Genomic DNA, 21,410 nt, shown 5'->3' with positions numbered 1-21,410 from the left:
CGACTCACTGTTTTAACCACACCCTCGACCTTGTTTTGGTGTATGGTATTGAAATTGAACATTTAGTGGTGTTCCCACAGAATCCCTCTTTGTCTGACCACTGTTTGATAACTTTTGAGTTTGTATTGCTGAACTACTCGCCATTGGGCAAAAATTTCTATACAAGATGTCTGTCTGATAGTGCTGTAGCTAAATTTAAGGATGCGATTCCATCAGCTCTAAATTCATTATCAAGTCACAAAGTAACAGAGGACTCCTATGCTAATTTCAGTCCCTCCCAAATCGATCATCTTGTTGATAGTGCTGCAGGCTCGCTGCGAATGACACTGGACTCTGTAGCCCCTCTAAAAAAGAAAATACTAAAACAAAGACGGTTAGCTCCATTGTATAATACTGAAACTCGCAAATTAAAGCAAATATCGCGGAAACTTGAGAGGAATTGGCGTTCCACCAAACTGGAAAATTCTCGTTTAATTTGGCAAGATAGTCTTAAAACTTCTAGGAAGGCCCTCCGTAATGCCAGAGCAGTGTACTACTCGTCATTAATAGAGGTAAATAGGAACAACCCCAGGTTTCTTTTCAGCACTGTAGCCAGGCTGACAGAGAGTCACAGCTCTATTGAGCCAAGTATTCCCATAGCTCTCAGTAGTTACGACTTCATGAGCTTCTTTAATGATAAAATTCTAGCTATTAGAGACAAAATTCACCAAGACCTGCCCTCAACTGGCACCGACTTATCTCTAAACTCAGGAACCTTAGAAACAGCTGTAGAACCAGATACATGTTTAGACTGTTTTGCTTCCCTCAATCTTTACCAACTAACTTCAATAATTTCTTCATCTAAACCATCAACCTGCCTCTTAGACCCCATCCCGACTAGGCTGCTTAAAGATGTTTTACCCTTAGTCAGCACCTCTATACTAGATATGATCAATCTATCTCTATCAACAGGCTATGTACCACAGTACTTTAAAGTAGCTGTAATTAAACCTCTTCTGAAAAAGCCCAAACTTGATCCGGATGTTTTAGCCAACTATAGACCTATATCTAACCTTCCATTTCTCTCTAAGGTTCTGGAGAAAGCAGTTGCTAAACAGCTGTGTGACTTTCTACAGAGCAATAGTTTATTTGAGGATTTTCAGTCAGGATTTAGAGCTCATCATAGCACAGAGACAGCACTGGTGAAAATTACTAACGACCTCCTTATTGCATCAGACAAAGGACTTGTAACAACAGCCAGACTGTAACAGCAGTCAGACTATAACAACAGTTACAGTCTGACTGATTTGACTTGTTTGTAGCGAATTCGTGACATTCGTCCATAACGGCTTGATTCGGCTATAATGGCTACGTATAATAATGCTGCATTTAGATGGCTTTCAGCACTCACATGCATTTTCTTTAGGCAGATAATTTATTTAATAATTACAAAAATAGCATGTAAGGATATAAAAGCAATCCTGCCATTTGTTATAATGAATGCATCAACGTTCTATGGGAAGCGACCACGCAGACTTCAAATCAGGATTCCACCAGTCGAAAGTGATGACACCTGTCTCAGTGACAGTGGGGATAGTGATGAAGACTACACTCCTACACCAGGTGATGAAAGCAGCCATGGTAAGAGTATTGACAACAGCAGCAATGACGAAGACTCGGATGGAAGTCGTGATGTACATCCTAGCACCAGTGCTACTGCTGCAAGAGGGAAATCAGCTGCCACTACAAAAAGAAAAAGAGAAAAGGTAGTATGGAAGACAGTGAAGCAAAAGAAGTCTGCAAAAGATATTCCAATTTGGCAAGGTGCTCTTCCATATGCTGATGCAATCAGCTTGCCCATTCAATACTTCAGAGACTTTTTTGATGCTGATCTTTTGAAAACCATTGTGGAACAAAGCAATCTTTATTGCACACAACAAGATCCAAATGGTGCCCTCAAATTGGATCATAATGAACTGGAGCAGTTTATTGGCACTGTAGTGTACATGAGTGGTTTCCATTTACCGAGATCAAGAATGTACTGGTCCAGTGCATGTCGAGTACCGCATGTGGCTGATGTAATGTCTCGAGACAGATGGGAAGAAATAAAACATTTCATTCATTTCAATGACAACATGGCGCCCGACAACAGTGATAGACTTTTCAAAGTCAGGTCACTTATTGATTCACTCCTCCCCAAATTTCAGGCTCTCCCTCAAGACCAAATGTTGTCTACAACAAATGGTGCCATTCAAGTCTGAAGCAATATATCCCAAAGAAGCCATACAAATGGGGATACAAGATCTTTGTGCTTTGTGACACCAAAGGACTACCAGACATTGGGGCAAGTGGAAACATTGCGCTAAAGCTTGCACAAGTTATCCATGGGGCTGTCAATCATCGGCTGTACTTTGACAACTGGTTTTACTCCTTGGATTTGTTTGTTGCTCTTGCAAACAATGGGATACCAGCTGTTGGGACTGTACGGCAGAATCGACTACAAGGGTGCAGTTTCAGTGCAGACACAGAAATGAAGAAGAAGGGAAAGGCACACTTGAAGAGCAACAGGTTGTTGACAATGTTGAAATAAGAGCAGTCAAATGGAAGTCCGTTCAGATGCTGTGGGTCACTGGCCAGTGGTTGAAAGTGAGCGACAACGCTGCAGACTCCCACATTGCAAGGGCCAGACTGTAATCAAATGTGCAAAGTGCACCGTTCACCTGTGCCTCAACAAAAACAAGGACAAGTAAGACTATTTGATGCAAAGACACTTCAAGGGACATGGTCATTTTACACGACTCAGTTTCACAAGACAGATGAAAGCTCAGTAATTGCTTGTATCCTGAGAACTTTGAAATCTAAAAGCAGGCCAGTAAAGTCTGAGAAACCCTGCCCAAGTGACTCATGCATACACTAAATGTTTAATGTATCTGCTAAACAATCTCCCAATGAGCACATTAAGCAACACTTTAAATCATCCACCCTGTCTCCAGAGCTGTTCATTTACATACCGTAAAACTTCAAATAGCCGCCTGGTGCGGGAACACATTTTGTCTAATTCCTCTAGATTTACCGGTGTAACCTGCATGGCTACAGGAGAGGAAAAGGGGGAAAAAGTGCTGACTCACGTTAACTTTGAAGCGCCCGTTCAGTCCAAATGTGTCCGTTCCTTGATTATTTATCTTCCTTTAGTCTGTAAGGGTCCACCCATCAAAAGAATCAACACAGCTTTTCAGAAAGATTTATCCAAGTAGTGAATCCTGTCGTGTGAAGTCTGTCGCTCTCTGTCTGCTAACTTCTCTCATCCTTGTGAGGTTGCTGCCTTCAAACTAAAAGCCATAAGCCGTCTGTCGGAGATACATCAAATGAACGACGTGTATTTGATAATACTAGATAATTTTTACATAAGTATTATTCTGTTTGAAATAAAGAAACTGTTTCATAGTAGTTTCAGTTTTGTGCAAAAAGAATTAAAGGCCTGTCCCATATGGACGCCTGTCCCAAATAAAGGCAGGGTCAATTCAGTGATTTTAGCAAATAAAAGCCCGGGCTATTATTCAAAGTTTTACGGTATTATAGTTTGTTTGTTTGTTCACTATGCACTGGAGAAACAAGGAGAGCGTTAAACAGACAGAGTTGGAGCAAGTAGGAGAGTGTTAAATCCTCTCTTTTTAGTCTGTAGTTCATTATCTTGTCATTTCTACCTATTTACCTGTAAGAGGCTGAAAGAACATTTTGTTAGGGAGTGGGAGAGCGTTTTGTTTCTTGCTGTTGTTGTTTGTAAATTAAAGTTTAGAAGTTCTGATAACTTTGTGACATGAATAAAATCTACATACCTGAGATGGGAAAATGTTTTATTAATTTTACCATTTTGTAAACTTTTCTACCGTAAATGCCTGTTTGTCGCTAATTTGCATCATACCTAAATTTATGTCTATTCTATGTGCTATAGACAAATTAACAATCTCAACTTAATTTAGCATCAACTTGGAAGCAGAAACACACATCATTATTTTTTTTATATAATTGCAAATAAATTCAGGGGTTGAGGGGTTAAGTAAACAGTAAATACAAAACAGTGGAATGTTAAATGACCAATGTTGTAATGTTGCATTAACATGACAACTTGGAGGTGATGAAAAAGATTTTAGAAAATCTAGCGGTGTTGGTAACAGGAACACACTCCTCATGCTGATAATCCTGATACAGTCTCCTCCAAAAGTATTAGAACGGTAAGGCTAATTCCTTTGTTTTTGTTTGTCTCTGAAGACATTTGGGTTTAAGATCAAAAGACGAGTATGAGACAAGAGTTCAGAATTTCAGCTCTCATTTCCTGGTATTCACATCTAGATGTGTTAAACAACTCAGGACAAACCACCCTTTGTATTAGACCACAGTATTCTTAGGTGAGCAAAAGTAATGGAACAAATAATCTTAAAGTAAATAACATTTACTATTTGGTGGCAGAACCCTTGCTTGCAATATGTGCCTCCAGCCTGCGACCCATCCACATCACCAAACTGTTGCATTCTTCATTTGTGATGCTGTTCCAGGCTTTTACCGCAGCTTCTTTCACTTCTTGTTTCTCCCTTCAGTCTCCTCTTAAGGAGGTGAAATGAATGCTGGGTTAAGGTCAGCTGATTGACTTGGCCAGTCTAAAACCTTCCACTTTTCCCCCTGATGAAGTCCTTTGTTTCGGCAAAATGTTTCTGTCCACTTCTGAATTCATTCTGCTGCGACCATCATCAGTTCTATCATCAATAAATATTAATGAGATCATAAGCAGTTCCTTTCTTTCTCCACACGTTGCTAGAGATTAATCTTGTTCTCATCAGTCCATCAGACTTTTGCGGCTCATCTCTGTACAGATTTCAATCTGGCCTTGCGATTCTTCCTGCTGATGAGCGGTTTGCATCTTGTGGTGCGGCCTCTATGTTTCTGCTCTCTGAGTCTTCTTCCAGCAGTGGATTGTGATACCTTCACTCTGCACTGTGGAGGGCGTTGCTGATGTCACTTCCCGATGTTTTGGGGGTTTTCTTCACAGCTCTCACCATATTGTAGGGGCGGCTGTGGCTCAGGAGGTAGAGCGGGTTGGCCGTTAATCGGAAGGTCAGCGGTTCAATCCCTGGTTGCATGTTGAAGTGTCCTTGGGCAAGAATTGCCCCTGGTGGCTGTTCCGCCAGTGTGTGAGTGAGTGTGAATGTTAGTTTCCGTTTGAGCACTTAGGCTCAGTGTATGAATGTGTGTGACTGGTGAAAAGACTAGAAAGTCGCTATACAAGTACAGAGCATTTACATTTCCGTCATCAGCTACTGTTGTTTTCTTTGGACGTCTGTTGCTCAGTACACCAGTAGTTTCTTTCTTTTCAGGACGTTCCAAATGGTTGTGCTTGCTCAATAAATGTTTTTCAAGTGCGTGAATGAATCCAAAATGACCCTTAAAGAAGGCGGGTCAGCGGGCAGAAGGGTAGTGGGTATGCGAGTGTAGCCCTGCAGTCTGTGTTGTAGCTTCACCACTGTTGTTCCGAGTTGTCCGCACCTCGCGGGACGTTCGGATCATTTATCACCATTGATGAACCACACGAAGAATATTAGATGAAAAATAGACCCGTGAGGAACCGCGACGTACGTGCAGTTTTAGGCCTCACGGCATGCACGCAAGACTCTGCACAAGACTGGAGAATGGCAGGCGACAGAGAGAAAAGGGTCAACAATCAGTCAGTTTATCTGTAAATGTTAGAATATAGACTGCAGCAGCTCTGCCCCCCCACAGTCAACACTCACTGACTGGACTATCAGTCGACTGTAGGCAAGACTTTACAATTCTGATTCGACTGTGTGAATCCTTAGTCGGGGACAGCCCTAATATCTAAATAGATCTACACATCAGAGGTCAGGTGACTCACTGCGGGCACCAACAGCTTGGTGACTTCCTCCACCGCTCGTTTGAGTTTGATCTCGGCTCGATTCTGAGCTTCTTCCACCGTGATGAGGACGTGAAGGTCCTCGTTCAGGTGCTCCCAGTTAGGCTTCCCTCGGTTCTGCTCCTCCTGCACACAGACAAGTAGAGAGACAGACAGGTAGAGACAGACAGTAGAGAGACAGACAGGTAGAGAGACAGACAGGTAGAGACAGACAGGTAGAGAGACAGACAGGTAGAGAGACAGACAGGTAGAGACAGACAGTAGAGAGACAGACAGGTAGAGAGACAGACAGGTAGAGACAGACAGGTAGAGACAGACAGTAGAGAGACAGACAGGTAGAGAGACAGACAGGTAGAGAGACAGACAGGTAGAGAGACAGACAGGTAGAGAGAGACAGACAGAGAGACAGACAGGTAGAGACATACAGTAGAGAGACAGACAGGTAGAGACAGACAGTAGAGAGACAGACAGGTAGAGAGAGACAGACAGAGAGACAGACAGTAGAGAGACAGACAGGGAGAGACAGACAGGTAGAGACAGACAGGTAGAGACATACAGGTAGAGACATACAGTAGAGAGGTTGAAAGGTAGAGAGACAGACAGTAGAGAGACAGACAGGTAGAGACAGACAGGTAGAGACAGACAGGTAGACAGACAGACATTAGAGAGACAGACAGACAGGTAGAGACAGACATTAGAGAGACAGACAGACAGTAGAGACACAGGCAGACAGTAGAGAGACAGACAGTAGAGAGACAGACAGGTAGAGACAGACAGGTAGAGAGACAGACAGTAGAGAGACAGACAGGTAGAGACAGACAGGTAGAGAGACAGACAGTAGAGAGACAGACAGGTAGAGACAGACAGGTAGAGAGACAGACAGTAGAGAGACAGACAGGTAGAGAGACAGACAGGTAGATACAGACAGTAGAGAGACAAACAGTAGAGAGACAGACAGGTAGAGACATACAGGTAGAGACATACAGTAGAGAGACAGAAAGGTAGAGAGACAGACAGTAGAGAGACAGACAGGTAGAGACAGACAGGTAGAGACAGACAGGTAGACAGACAGACATTAGAGAGACAGACAGACAGGTAGAGACAGACATTAGAGAGACAGACAGACAGTAGAGACACAGACAGACAGTAGAGAGACAGACAGTAGAGAGACAGAGAGGTAGATACAGACAGTAGAGAGACAGACAGTAGAGAGACAGACAGGTAGAGACAGACAGTAGAGAGACAGACAGGTAGAGAGACAGACAGGTAGAGACAAACAGTAGAGAGACAGACAGGTAGAGAGAGACAGGTAGCGAGAGACAGGTAGACAGACAGACATTAGCGAGACAGACAGTAGAGAGACAGACAGACAGTAGAGAGACAGACAGGTAGAGACAGAAAGTAGAGAGACAGAGAGACAGACAGACAGTAGAGAGACAGACAGGTAGAGACAGACATTAGAGAGACAGACAGACAGTAGAGAGACAGAGAGACAGACAGACAGTAGAGAGACAGACAGGTAGAGACAGACAGGTAGAGACAGACAGTAGAGAGACAGACAGGTAGAGAGACAGACAGGTAGAGACAGACAGGTAGAGACAGACAGTAGAGAGACAGACAGGTAGAGACAGACAGGTAGAGAGACAGACAGGTAGAGAGAGACAGACAGAGAGACAGACAGGTAGAGACATACAGTAGAGAGACAGACAGGTAGAGAGAGACAGACAGAGAGACAGACAGTAGAGAGACAGACAGGTAGAGACAGAAAGGTAGAGACAGACAGGGAGAGACAGACAGGTAGAGAGACAGACAGGTAGAGACAGACAGTAGAGAGACAGACAGTAGAGAGACAGACAGGTAGAGACATACAGGTAGAGACATACAGTAGAGAGACAGAAAGGTAGAGAGACAGACAGTAGAGAGACAGACAGGTAGAGACAGACAGGTAGAGACAGACAGGTAGACAGACAGACATTAGAGAGACAGACAGACAGGTAGAGACAGACATTAGAGAGACAGACAGACAGTAGAGACACAGGCAGACAGTAGAGAGACAGACAGTAGAGAGACAGACAGGTAGAGACAGACAGGTAGAGAGACAGACATTAGAGAGACAGACAGACAGGTAGAGACAGACATTAGAGAGACAGACAGACAGTAGAGACACAGGCAGACAGTAGAGAGACAGACAGTAGAGAGACAGACAGGTAGAGACAGACAGGTAGAGACAGACAGGTAGAGACAGACAGGTAGACAGACAGACATTAGAGAGACAGACAGACAGGTAGAGACAGACATTAGAGAGACAGACAGACAGTAGAGACACAGGCAGACAGTAGAGAGACAGACAGGTAGAGAGACAGACAGTAGAGAGACAGACAGGTAGAGACAGACAGGTAGAGAGACAGACAGTAGAGAGACAGACAGGTAGAGAGACAGACAGTAGAGAGACAGACAGGTAGAGACATACAGGTAGAGACATACAGTAGAGAGACAGAAAGGTAGAGAGACAGACAGTAGAGAGACAGACAGGTAGAGACAGACAGGTAGAGACAGACAGGTAGACAGACAGACATTAGAGAGACAGACAGACAGGTAGAGACAGACATTAGAGAGACAGACAGACAGTAGAGACACAGGCAGACAGTAGAGAGACAGACAGTAGAGAGACAGACAGGTAGAGAGACAGACAGTAGAGAGACAGACAGGTAGAGAGACAGACAGTAGAGAGACAGACAGTAGAGAGACAGACAGGTAGAGACAGACAGTAGAGAGACAGACAGGTAGAGAGACAGACAGGTAGAGACAAACAGTAGAGAGACAGACAGGTAGAGAGAGACAGGTAGCGAGAGACCGGTAGAGACAGACAGGTAGAGACAGACAGGTAGAGAGAGACAGGTAGACAGACAGACATTAGCGAGACAGACAGTAGAGAGACAGACAGGTAGAGACAGACATTAGAGAGACAGACAGACAGTAGAGACACAGACAGACAGTAGAGAGACAGACAGGTAGAGACAGACAGTAGAGAGACAGACAGACAGTAGAGAGACAGACAGACAGTAGAGAGACAGACAGGTAGAGACAGACAGTAGAGAGACAGACAGTAGAGAGACAGACAGGTAGACAGACAGACAGGTAGACAGACAGAGAGTAGAGAGAGATGAATGTGTCAGTGATACTGATCAGCTGTTTGAGGAATAGGTCTGCATCTGAATCTGGATCAATAACAATACAAAGCTGGTCAGGTCAAAGCGAGGCTGTACTCGCTACTAAAGGTGCATCAGCTAAACCTGGGTCAGGGTCTGAATACTGAGAGAATCCTGTTTCTGCTTTGTTGTTATGGGGGCTGACAGACTGATGAGGGGAAAACAGGAATGTGAGTGATTTCAGCAAAAACCTGCAACCTAACAAAATGCTGTTCCAATGTCCTACTGTCCATGTACTGAGGGATTTAACCCTAACCAAGAAGCTTTAGGTCTAAACCGGACCAAGCCGGCTTTCGTTAACCACCAACCTTTGTAGCGTCCATGTTTCCACTGTACAACTTAGAGCTCATGAACACACCAACATAGGAAGAGGGACTTTCCAACTCAGGACCTGGACTGTCCGAGGTGCCTGTGAATGCACCAGGGTGACGAGACCAAGAGCCCCGAGGAGCCCAGAGGATAACCAGGATAACAAATATACCAGCAGGACGTCAGTCCAGAAACAACTCTCACATTTCTCATCCATCTGGTTTGGTTATACCTTCTGTCTCAAGTGTCTCTGTTAGTGTAGCAGGTGGCTAACCTCATTACCTCACACACACAAAGATAAACACACTTGTTTTCAGCTGTTTGACCTGAAAGGTCAAAATCAGTGTCGATTTTGTGTCTCTTGGTGGTGGTCGAACCACCACCACCGAGACACAAATCCACCACAAAAAAACAAACCAACCAATACAAGGATCCACCACTACGACACAAAACCACCACAGAGATAGAAATCCACCACACAGATACAGAACCACTACAGAGACACAAATCCACCATAAATAGAAAAAACACTACTGCCACACAGAACCACCATCAAGAGACAAAAACACCACCAAGACACAGAACCACCAACAAGAGACAAAAACACCACCAAGACACAGAACCACCAACAAGAGACAAAAACACCACCAAGACACAGAACCACCATCAAGAGACAAAAACACCACCAAGACACAGAACCTCCACAGAGAAACAGAACCACCACCAAGACACAAATCCACCACCAAGACACAGAACCACCAACAAGAGAGAAAAAACCACCACCAAGACACAAACCCACCACCAAGAGACACAGAACTACCATTACGACACAAAACCACCCAAGAGGGACAAACCACCACCAAGGCACAAATCCACCTCCAAGACACAAATACACCACTGAGACACAGAGCCACCACCGTGACACAACAACACCACACAGACACAGAACCACCACACTGACACAGAACCACTATTAAGACAGGCACACAACCACCACGTTGACACAAATCCACCACAGAGAGACAAACCATCACTAAGACACAAAACCACTACTGAGACACAGAACCACCACCAAGACACACAGAACCACCACAGAGATACAAAAACACTACTAAGACACAAAACTACCACCGAGACACAAAACCAACAGCAGGAGACTGAAAATCACCACCAAGACACAGAACTACCAACAAGAGACAAAAAAACACCATTAAGACACAGAATCACCACCAAGACACAGAACCTCCACAGAGAAACAGAATCACCATCAAGACCCAAACCCACCACCAAAACAAACACAATTCCACCACAGAGAGACAAACCACCACTAAGACAAAAAACCACCACTAAGACTCAGAACCACCACCAAGACACAGAACCACCAAGACACACACAACCACCACTAAGACTCAGAACCACCACCAGGACACAGAACCAACACAGAGACACAAAAACACCACTAAGACACAAAACCACAGCTGAGACACAGAACCACGACAGAGACAGAAATCCACCACAGAGAGACAAACCACCACTAAGACACAAAACCACCACTGAGACACAGAACCCTCACAGAGACACAAATCCAACTCAGAGAGACAAACCACCACCAAGACACTAAACCACCACTGAGACACAGAACCACTACTATGACACAAAACCACCACCAAGACACAAAACCACCACTGAGACACAAAACCATCACTTAGACACAAAACCACCACCAAGATCCAGAATCACCACAGAGACACAAACCCACCACAGAGAGACAAACCACTACCAAGACACAAATCACCACCGAGACACAGAACCACCACTGAGACACAAAACCATCACTTAGACACAAAAACACCACTAAGACACAAAACTACCACCGAGACACAAAATCACCAGCAGGAGACAGAAAATCATGACAGAGAAACAGAACCATCAAGACACAACCCCCCCGCAGAAACACAGAACCACCACTGAGTCAGAGACCCACCACTAAGAGACAAAAACACCACCAAGACACAGAACCACCAGAGACACAAATCCACCACAGAGAGACAAACCACCACCAAGACACAAAACCACCACCAAGAGACGAAAACACCACCAAGACACACACCCACCACCAAGACACAGAATCACCACCAAGAGACAAAAACACCACCAAGACACAGACCCACCACCAAGACACAGAACCAGCACCAAGATACAAAACCACCACAGAGACACAAAACCACCACAAATCCCTTGTCCAGGCATGAGGAAGGAAAGTGACGTTTTTATTACCGCAGGTGCAAGATGGGATGGGGATTCTCTGTCATCTCTAAATCTTCCAGCACAATTCCAGAATCCTCTTTCATCCAGTATAACATATGTCTTCATTCAGCAGCCCATTCGTACAGAATTGAAGTTGGACATGGAGAGGCCTCCTTTAGATACAGAGAGCTGCAGTTTTTCCAATTTAAATATTGGTCTTTTTTTTTTAATCCCATATGAATTCAGATATCTGTGCAAATTTCTAAAACATTTTGTTATAGGATACAATATTCTTGGTAATACATTCATTTTAATCAATGCAATCCTACAAATAATAGAGAGCCGAAGCACAGACCATCTTTGTAAGTCATTCTTAATCTTTGCTATTACTGGTAATGTATTATGTTTGGTTAACTGCTTCAACTCATCCAGGACAAAGATATCAAGAGATTTGAGACCATCTCTATTTATCTGGAATTGAATATTTTGTTTATTCTCTCTTAGTCTGTCTATTGATAGTTCAACTGACTTCCCAAAATTAATATTATAACCTGGAAAACTCCTGAATCTATTAACAAACAAAATCAGTTCTGGCAGAGAGGTGCTAGAATTAGTGAGGAACAACAAAACATCATCTGCATACAAGACAATTTTATGCTCATCTTGCTTAGTTTTTCTGCCTTTTTTTCCAAAAACTGCCAATCTTTATAATCTCCAAAGCTTATTTCTTGCTTTAGTGATAAAAAACATAAAAAAAAATAGTAAGTAATGTTCTGTTGGCGTCTTTCTCTCCCGCTACCTGCCACTCGCTTGAATGCTAAAATGAATGCTGGAATATCTGCGCCGGCTAGTTCAGACAAGTTACCACCCGATGCAGCCTGGGTAAAATGGGAGTGTCAATAAAACTTCTGGGAATGTTAACCGTTCTTGGTGAAATATAAACTAAAAGTAAAAGTGTACTAAAAGTACACAGGTACACAAGTGCGTAGGTGTGTGTGTGCGTGTGAGCTTGCGTTACCTTTTTCCTGTCTCTCATGGAGCCCCTCCCTCTCACCATGATCTTACATCCTGTCTCCGCCTCCAGCTGCTTCGCGGTCAGACCTCGAGGCCCCAGAATCCTCCCCACAAAGTTAAACTGGGAGAGAGAGATCACACTCTGGTTACGGTGACAACCAGCCAATCAATGAGCCAGTATCCCCCTCATTGAGCCGATCAGCTGGCTTCTGGAAAATCCAACAGCACTCAAACGCAGCATCATCAAACTCTCAGTAATCATTGATCAGTCACCAATGACTTGCTAATCAGCTGGCATTATAAAGTTTTCGCTGACATCTGTCGATCACCACCTGATGCATGCTGGGTAAAACGGGCGGAGCGAGAACACATCAGGTTATTTGACTGTACTTGGCTAGATGTTTGAATTTGACTTTTGAATTGGAACAGTACTAGGGCTGCAGACTGATGACATTTTACAAGAACACAAAAACAGACAAGAATGCAGACTGAGAAATAGTCTAGGAGTTTATTATTATAGGATATGTTTAAATAAAGTTTATAAGTATTGGAGTTTATTATTATACGACATGTTTAAGTAACGTTTATTAGTATAGGTAGGTCTATGGGGAAAGGGTTTTTTGGGGCTCGCTTTACATCATGTGACCCAGATTGGCTTCAGAGTAGGGATGTTCCAGGGGGCGTGGTCTCATGTAGGACGAGGGGGGGGTCCATGTTAATGTCTAGTTATATTTTGAGGTGGTTTAGCTTCAATGTGACTCCTCAACACACAAAGATGAATCACTAATAATCAGTAAACCTGTCAATATAAATCCTGTTAGTGCTTACATCAGGATGCTCCTTGGTGGGGACGTAGAGTTTCTCCTGCAGCTGGACGTTTGGACCGACGGCGTCCGGCAGCTCGCTGATCCTCTCTGAGCCGTTCAGAGTGTCGATGTACATGTCCTTCCTCACACGGCTGATCTCTGAAACACACACATTAACACAACTATAATAACATGTTCCAGCTGTTTATCTCTACCACGTTATTTAGATATTAGGGAAACCTCTGACTTCACGTCTCTAAACTAAACAGCACAGTGTTATAATGTGACGCTGTGGTTCCCATCAGCCCGATAACTGTTTCAGTCCCCTTCCCATGTCAGCTAGCATGGCGTACACCCGGGTCTCTGACTCAACTGCTGAAACTGAGAGAGTCAGTGTTGGCAAGCCAAACAACTGTCACAGTATTCCTGTCTGAACTAACATGGAGGCTGGCTCGCTGTCACCACAGTGACCATGAGGTTGTCACGCTGCTCGGTAAAATGGAGCAAACTGGGAAATGAATTCCTGCTGACGACGCAGACAACAAGTAGCTTCTCTGACCAGTGTCCCACTTCTTCTCTGATGTCACCAGTCACAACATCAGCTCACAGCCGAGCTACGCCATTGTCTGTTTAAAGTAAAGATTAAAACAGAAATAAAGAACCAGGAGCCCCGCCCGCTCTGTCCGAGGGAACCAGGAGCCCCGGCCGCTCTGTCTGAGGGAACCAGGAGCCCAGAGTGATCTGTCTGAGGGAAGGAGGAGCCCGGAGTGCTCTGTCCGAGGGAAGGAGGAGCCCAGAGTGCTCTGTCCGAGGGAAGCAGGAGCCCCGACCGCTCTGTCTGAGGGAACCAGGAGCCCGTAGTGCTCTGTCTGAGGGAACCAGGAGCCCCGACCGCTCTGTCTGAGGGAACCAGGAGCCCGGAGTGCTCTGTCTGAGGGAACCAGGAGCCCCGACCGCTCTGTCTGAGGGAACCAGGAGCCCGGAGTGCTCTGTCTGAGGGAACCAGGAGCCCGGAGTGCTCTGTCTGAGGGAACCAGGAGCCCCGACCGCTCTGTCTGAGGGAACCAGGAGCCCGGAGTGCTCTGTCCGAGGGAAGGAGGAGCCCGGAGTGCTCTGTCCGAGGGAACCAGGAGCCCCGACCGCTCTGTCTGAGGGAACCAGGAGCCCCGACCGCTCTGTCCGAGGGAACCAGGAGCCCCGACCGCTCTGTCCGAGGGAAGGAGGAGCCCAGAGTGCTCTGTCCGAGGGAAGCAGGAGCCCGGAGTGCTCTGTCTGAGGGAACCAGGAGCCCCGACCGCTCTGTCTGAGGGAACCAGGAGCCCAGAGTGCTCTGTCTGAGGGAAGGAGGAGCCCGGAGTGCTCTGTCTGAGGGAACCAGGAGCCCCGACCGCTCTGTCTGAGGGAACCAGGAGCCCCGACCGCTCTGTCTGAGGGAAGGAGGAGCCCCGACCGCTCTGTCTGAGGGAAGGAGGAGCCCCGACCGCTCTGTCTGAGGGAACCAGGAGCCCGGAGTGCTCTGTCTGAGGGAAGGAGGAGCCCCGACCGCTCTGTCTGAGGGAACCAGGAGCCCAGAGTGCTCTGTCTGAGGGAAGGAGGAGCCCGGAGTGCTCTGTCTGAGGGAACCAGGAGCCCCGACCGCTCTGTCTGAGGGAAGGAGGAGCCCGGAGTGCTCTGTCTGAGGGAAGGAGGAGCCCCGACCGCTCTGTCTGAGGGAACCAGGAGCCCAGAGTGCTCTGTCTGAGGGAAGGAGGAGCCCGGAGTGCTCTGTCTGAGGGAAGGAGGAGCCCGGACGCTCTGTCTGAGGGAAGGAGGAGCCCGGAGTGCTCTGTCCGAGGGAACCAGGATCCCCGACCGCTCTGTCTGAGGGAACCAGGAGCCCGGAGTGCTCTGTCTGAGGGAAGGAGGAGCCCCGACTGCTCTGTCCGAGGGAACCAGGAGCCCCGACCGCTCTGTCTGAGGGAAGGAGGAGCCCATAGTGCTCTGTCTGAGGGAAGCAGGAGCCCCGACTGCTCTGTCCGAGGGAACCAGGAGCCCGGAGAGCTCTGGACTTCACACTTCCAGTAACAGCAGTAATCTCTAAACTGTTTTGAGCAAAACCTCTGCAGGTTAAACTAAACTAACTAAACATGTTTACTGCTGAGGGACCTGAACAGACTCATTAGAAATCGGTTAAGTTTGTGAGCCCTGAAACCAGACCGGACCCGGACGTACAGCCGATCTATTATTGAGAATCAATATCTCATGATGGAGTGTTTCTATTTTATCCTGCGCAGCTTTTCTAGCATTTATTGTACCGGTTTAGCGGCACAGGAAACTCACAGACCAATCGCATGTACTCCAGTCATCTCATGTGATGCTGCTCAGCCAATCAAATCTGTGCAGTCCGAGAAGCATTGCCAGAGCCGTTAACGGCCCCGAGTCCGCGAGTGAGATACACAGAGGAAGAGATGAGATGAAAGATACTTCACATGGCTTTTAACCAAGAACGTACAGATTCTCACATGTACATTCTTCCCACAGGAGGTTCAAAACCAGAGTATCTCATGGATCTCCAATCGTAGCCAGAGCTCAGGTTTCTCACTGGACAAGAGAAAGTAGGGAAGTGGGAGCTATATAAGAGGGAAAGAAAGAGGAGGCATTAAAGTGTGAGAGTGTTAATTGCAAAATTGGTTGAGACTGAACTTCAATCACTCAAAGCTACAATTTTTGTTTTATTTTTTCTGAAATTACGCAACAAATAAAAAAATTTTATTTTCAGATGCACATTTCCAAAATGTTTTTTAAATGCTGCCTTTAGATTACTTAAATTTAGAATTTATTCTTAGCATAGTTATTATTTATCAGTAAATATTGTTGAGATAGGATCTGATTTGACCTTTAAATACAGTCTATGGGTCAGTTGTTGAGTAAAAACACACGTAGGTCCAGCTAGGCTAAACGTTATGGAAGGCCACTGAATGATAACGCAAGTTGATGTTCGGTTGACCTTGCTTCATTAACTTCTGTTCTCTAAATGGACCTCTTTGAATTTTAATTGAATTCCCCTGATCTAGTGTTGTGAACGTAACACGAACACGATGACCACCGTGTCCAGCCAATCAGAGTCCAGGATCCTTAATATCAAAATATTGCATAACTTACATGTATAACATATTCTGAATAGGGAGGACAGACGGTTTGAAAGAGAAGCGCAGAGAAACCATCTCTCAACAGGGGGAGAGGTTTGAGACACCACCTCTCCTCCACCTTCAGCGCTGGCCTTTATCTCTTCTCAGGAGACCAAACGCTCACATGTGGCCTCATGTGAGAACGACGGTCGCTCAGACTCAGGTGACTCCGACGACCACGACTGTCGTTCTAACAGCCAGCAGCACTAACGAACCAATCAATGTCCACCGACTCGTTCGTCTTCAGTGCCCTTGACTTCAACCTTTTTGGATATGTAGGTCATTGGTTTCCGTTGTAAAGCTGTAGTAGTAATTGGCGGTGATAACCTGATGGACTAGTTCATCCACACTCAGGATGAGGCGGGAACGTCTGGCTGAAGGCCTCCAGAATACCTCCAGCATCTCGGGGGAGGCTGGAGACACGGACTTAGAATGAACCATGTTCTTAACCTCCTTTGTGGAGGTGGTGGATCGAGGTTTTGTTCAGAAACCAAAGAACCTGCTGGTAGAAAACAGGCCGGTTGTCTCAGTCCTGAAGCAGCAGGAGGTTTCAGGAGGACTGCAGTTTCTGAAGAACAAAAACTCAGTTCAGGGAAGTGAAGAAGGACTCTCAGCTGGCTCAAAGGGAATGTGACGAACCATCAGACAACTCAAGAGGGGGGGCAGCACTGAGGCCGGACTGCTTTCAGCAGGGAGGAGAGGTTCTGACCCAGAATGAAGATGCCATCAGATAAACCCGAGAGAGACCCGACTGATAGGAGGCATAGCTGGGAGAATTTTATTCATAGAGAACTAAATCTTATCTGAGGGCCCTCTTCATATCAGGTCCAGCAGGTCCAGACCGGACTCTGTAGGTTCTGGTGGTTTGAAAGCAAAGGCACAAGGCAACATTGCAACTCTGATGGTCTGGCAGGGAACGGATAGAACCGGGCCACTATGTGCAGAGCTTAGGAGAGGGAACAGGTGTGTAAGTGGGCGGGGCAATCAGGTGACCGTCTGGTGGACGGGTAGAAAATGGCAATGAAGGGGGGAACAGGGACCGTGGCTGGAGTGGAGAGACAGTATGTGGTCCCTGTGAGGACTGGATCACAGAGGAACAGAAGAGTTCACCTGTAAAACAGTATTTTAAAGACGTAGGCGTCTTTGTTCCAGCTCAGAAACATTCGTCCTTCACGTCTCTGGGTTGCACTTCTTAATGAAGCTGTTCTTTAATCACTCTGTCTGCCTGCAGAGCCCATTACAGCACCGACGCCAGCAACAGGGAATTATGGGTAAATTGATTTTGCTTCCACACTTCATTTCATTTTAGCTTCTGAATTCATTTTTAGACCAATTAAGTGATGAATAGCTGCACTGAGTGAAACTGAGAGAGACATACATGACCAGAGAGAAGAAGAAGAAGTGGATACAGTCCGGTGCGTTCAGGTGCTGCTGGAAACTACAGCTCCAACAATAAATCTTTTAAGACCAACTGTCCACTGAGGACGTCTTCAGGAAACACCTGAGCCCCACCAACCAAACTCTGTAGAATTTTCTGAGCATTTAAAACAACATTCTCGTCTCTCTGTAGAATAAACAAACACTGGCAGATGTTTCCAGTTAGTGTGGCCTCTCTTCTTCTTCTTCTCTCTATCAGCTCCACATGTTTTTGACCCCCCCACTGTCTGGTTAGTGTCTTCACCTGTTTCCTAACACATGATGGCAGCTCGTGATTTCTATAGAAACCTTGATGGCGTATGAAGTGAGTTTTAGGGTGTTCTGGTCCACTTACGGTGCTGTAACAGAGACGAGACTGTGAGATTTAAAGAGAGTTTGAACTGCTCTTTCACCATCAGCTCTTTTAGTTTAAAGGTTCTCTCAGTTTTCAGCTGATTTTTACAGTCAGCAGACAGAAACTGTTAAATTTGCCTCCAGCTCCTTTAAGGTGAATCTGTGCCCCCCCCCACGGTAATTCTACCAAAAAACACAAAATGTCACTATTTGTTGTCTTCTGGCTGCTTCTCGTCTCACTGAACTAAACATTTCCTCTGATTCATCGCAGTGTTTTAAGTTATTTGATCAAAGCCATTCTGACCTGAGTTGATCTCAGCAATTTTTTTTAGTGTTTAATTTATATATGTATATTTAGTTTAACGGGAGCCTTTAGATAAGTTTGAGTAGTCAAATGCTAGATTAGTATGTTTGAGGTAAGACGCCCGTCAGCCAACCAGCAGCTTCACTATCAGAAAGTCTGAGGTTAGAAGCTCACATTTCCAGCTAGCTGGCAGACTGTTTAAAAGTCTGAGAATAACATCAGGCAGGTTTATTTCTACAACACAGGTCTGTAATCCTCCTGCTTTTAACCAGCTAGCTGTAGTTTCTTTTATCTGTAATTTGCACATATTAAAGTGATAATTGATGATAATTGATTAAGTAACCCCACTCTACCCTACACCTCAAATCTACTTTTACCAAAGTAAAACTCGAACTGCAGGAACTTCACTTATATCTGCTATATGACAGACTGGGACAGACAGAGGGGTCCGGTCAGGTCCAGTCGGGTCAGGTCGGGTCGGGGCTCACCCTCGTCCAGCAGTCTCTCCAGGTGCTGGAAGATCCCGCAGAAGTTCGGGAGACTGCTCATCAGCTTCTTGTCGTTCATGAGCTGCATCAGATAATCCGGACTGGGTCTCGGCTTCTCCTTCCCCTCCATCTCCCCCACCATGGTCCGGCACTAGAACAACTATCAGAGAGAGGACAGCACGGCGGACCCGGATCACAGCGGACCTCCTGTGTGTGTGCAGACCATGAAGATAGCCTAAATCCAGACCCGGACCCAGACCCGGTCCCGGAGCTCTCTCGTCTTGTTCTGCGTTTAATCCCACAAGTTTATAAACACGAAACAACGATCAGTTCAAGTCCGGCGGTGACTCCGGTGTGACTCCGGTGTGACTCCGGTGTGACTCTCCAGCAGCTCCAGCTCTGCCCCGGCTCTCTGCTCCGGACCTCCCCGGCTCTCTGCGGCTGTCTGTCGGCGAGCAGCGGCTCCGTTCCCCGCTGGTCCGGTCCTCCACACACCCTCACACAGAGACTGAGACTGGTGGGGGGGGGGGGTCAAGTTCAACAACAGGAAGCACACCGCTTCCGGTCCCGGCCTTCAAAATAAAAACACGAGCCTTCAGAATAAAGGTATGATGATCTGAGCTGATAAATTTAACATTAACTTTTATATCACAGCAAACTTTAAAAGAAACTAATCGTCAGTCAATAATAATCACTTTAAAGTGAAGGATAACAGATTGATTGATCCGTCACGTATCAGCTGTTTATTTCAGATTCAATTAATAATTAACATTAATATTAATAAAGAAATCCCAACGCTGTTGTCTGTTTCTTGTGCTTTTATTTTGAAACCAACAATCCCTCCCTTCCTGTCCCACTTCCTCCCACTTGACAAACCTCCCACTGAGCTCTACCTGTACCCACACCTCACCTGTCAGTCACATGGGTTCACTGACTGTCCAATCAGAGACCGGCACGGTTGGCAGGGCCCTGTGATGTGTTGATGATCCAGGATCAGTTCCTAATGAGCTATAAATGTGGATCAGCTGATCAGCGGGGTTTAGTGGTTTGTTTATTCTTTATGTTTCATGCTTCGGAGGGGTTGAACATTCCTCCAACGATCAATCGATCATTTTAAAGGAGCGAGGACAGAGAGCGAGCCGGCGTGTCTCGCTCGTTCCCAGGCGTCGGTGTGAATAAAGCTTCTTAGTTTGAATCTGTCGCCTTAAAGACTTTAATTGGCTCAATGCTTTTGCTTCTTTTTCATATGCCCCCCCCCCTGGGAGCCAGAGGAGAAGAAAAGGCCTGAAAAGAGAGGAAGGGGGGGGGCACTTCTTCTTCTTGTGTTTGTGGTGTCAGTTTGGCCGAAGCCTCGTCTCTCTGAGCAGAAACACATCAGACTGAGGAATGTCTGAATCAGGACCAGAGTCTGTCTTTGCCCTGTGCTTCGTCTGTTAGGCTACATTGAGGGAACCCCCCCCCCCCACACACACACACACACACACACGAAAACAAACCTACAGCCTTGTCTAGATTCACAGAACAATCCAGAATCTTTTCTTCCCCCTCTATTCACAGAACTCAGACCTCCAGTCCTGTGATGGCTGAGCCGCTCACCTGAGTCCAGGTGCACAGGGACTCCAGCAGAGGTCAGTGGATTCACACCTGTCTTGGTGCGGCAGGTGTGAACACAGCAATCGCTCTCTGCTGCTGACCAAACAAGCGACCAAACAAACAACCAACCCTGCGTTTCAGGTCTGAACGTGGCCCGGCCTCACTCCAAAGTGCAGAAAAGTGTGCGCCTTTTTGGAGTTCCCAGGCTCCTGTAGTCAGAGCGGGTCTTCATCTTCGACCTGTGTGACAGACAGAGCTGGAGACACTATGAGCCGAGTGGGACGGGGGCCGGGTTGTGATCAGGACTCATCAGGTACTACACAGAGCAGGTTGCAGTACTGTCAGCAGGAATACTTTCTGGTGGTCTAGTTGTGTGAGTTCAGACTTATACCTGATCCTGCGCAGTGACCCTGACCTGAACAACCTCCTAAACTCATCCTGTCGGCCCTGGATCTGTTGAGACCTCCTGGATCCATGACTGTCTCATGTCACTCGTCGGTGGCTAGCTGCTCTGATGGTCACGAAGAGACACTCAGTTTCAACGCTGAGATGTTAACGCTGTGGTGGAGGAGAGAGAAGACCTCTGGAGAACATGATGAAT

The 21,410-nt window shown here is 46.1% G+C and overlaps 1 protein-coding gene across 3 annotated transcripts in view; it reads right to left on the bottom strand.

Annotated features, from left to right (window-relative positions):
- LOC119911368 (protein quaking-B-like) overlaps positions 1-20,379 on the bottom strand; it is a 31,067-nt gene extending 10,688 nt beyond the window's left edge. The window contains exons 1-6 of one of the 3 annotated variants that reach the window (XM_038730243.1): positions 20,127-20,379; positions 19,217-19,788; positions 13,510-13,646; positions 12,686-12,802; positions 11,698-11,787; positions 5,885-6,028 (exon numbers count right to left, since the gene is read on the bottom strand). In XM_038730243.1, coding sequence (XP_038586171.1) covers positions 5,885-6,028; positions 11,698-11,787; positions 12,686-12,802; positions 13,510-13,646; positions 19,217-19,358 — 630 coding nt within the window. In that variant the 5' untranslated portion in view covers positions 19,359-19,788; positions 20,127-20,379. Of the gene's footprint in view, positions 1-5,884; positions 6,029-11,697; positions 11,788-12,685; positions 12,803-13,509; positions 13,647-13,927; positions 14,069-19,216; positions 19,789-20,126 lie in introns of those variants that run through there. The other 2 variants (XM_038730244.1, XM_038730245.1) reach the window with 2 other exon arrangements.
- Positions 20,380-21,410: the final 1,031 nt, after the last annotated feature.

The sequence above is a fragment of the Micropterus salmoides genome, unplaced genomic scaffold (genome assembly GCF_014851395.1).
Source record: "Micropterus salmoides isolate LMB-PRFRI ecotype aquatic unplaced genomic scaffold, ASM1485139v1 Ms_hic_scaffold_2, whole genome shotgun sequence".
NCBI classification, from domain to species: domain Eukaryota; kingdom Metazoa; phylum Chordata; class Actinopteri; order Centrarchiformes; family Centrarchidae; genus Micropterus; species Micropterus salmoides.
Note: the sequence above shows the minus strand (reverse complement) of the source record. Positions and strands in the feature narration are given on the sequence as shown.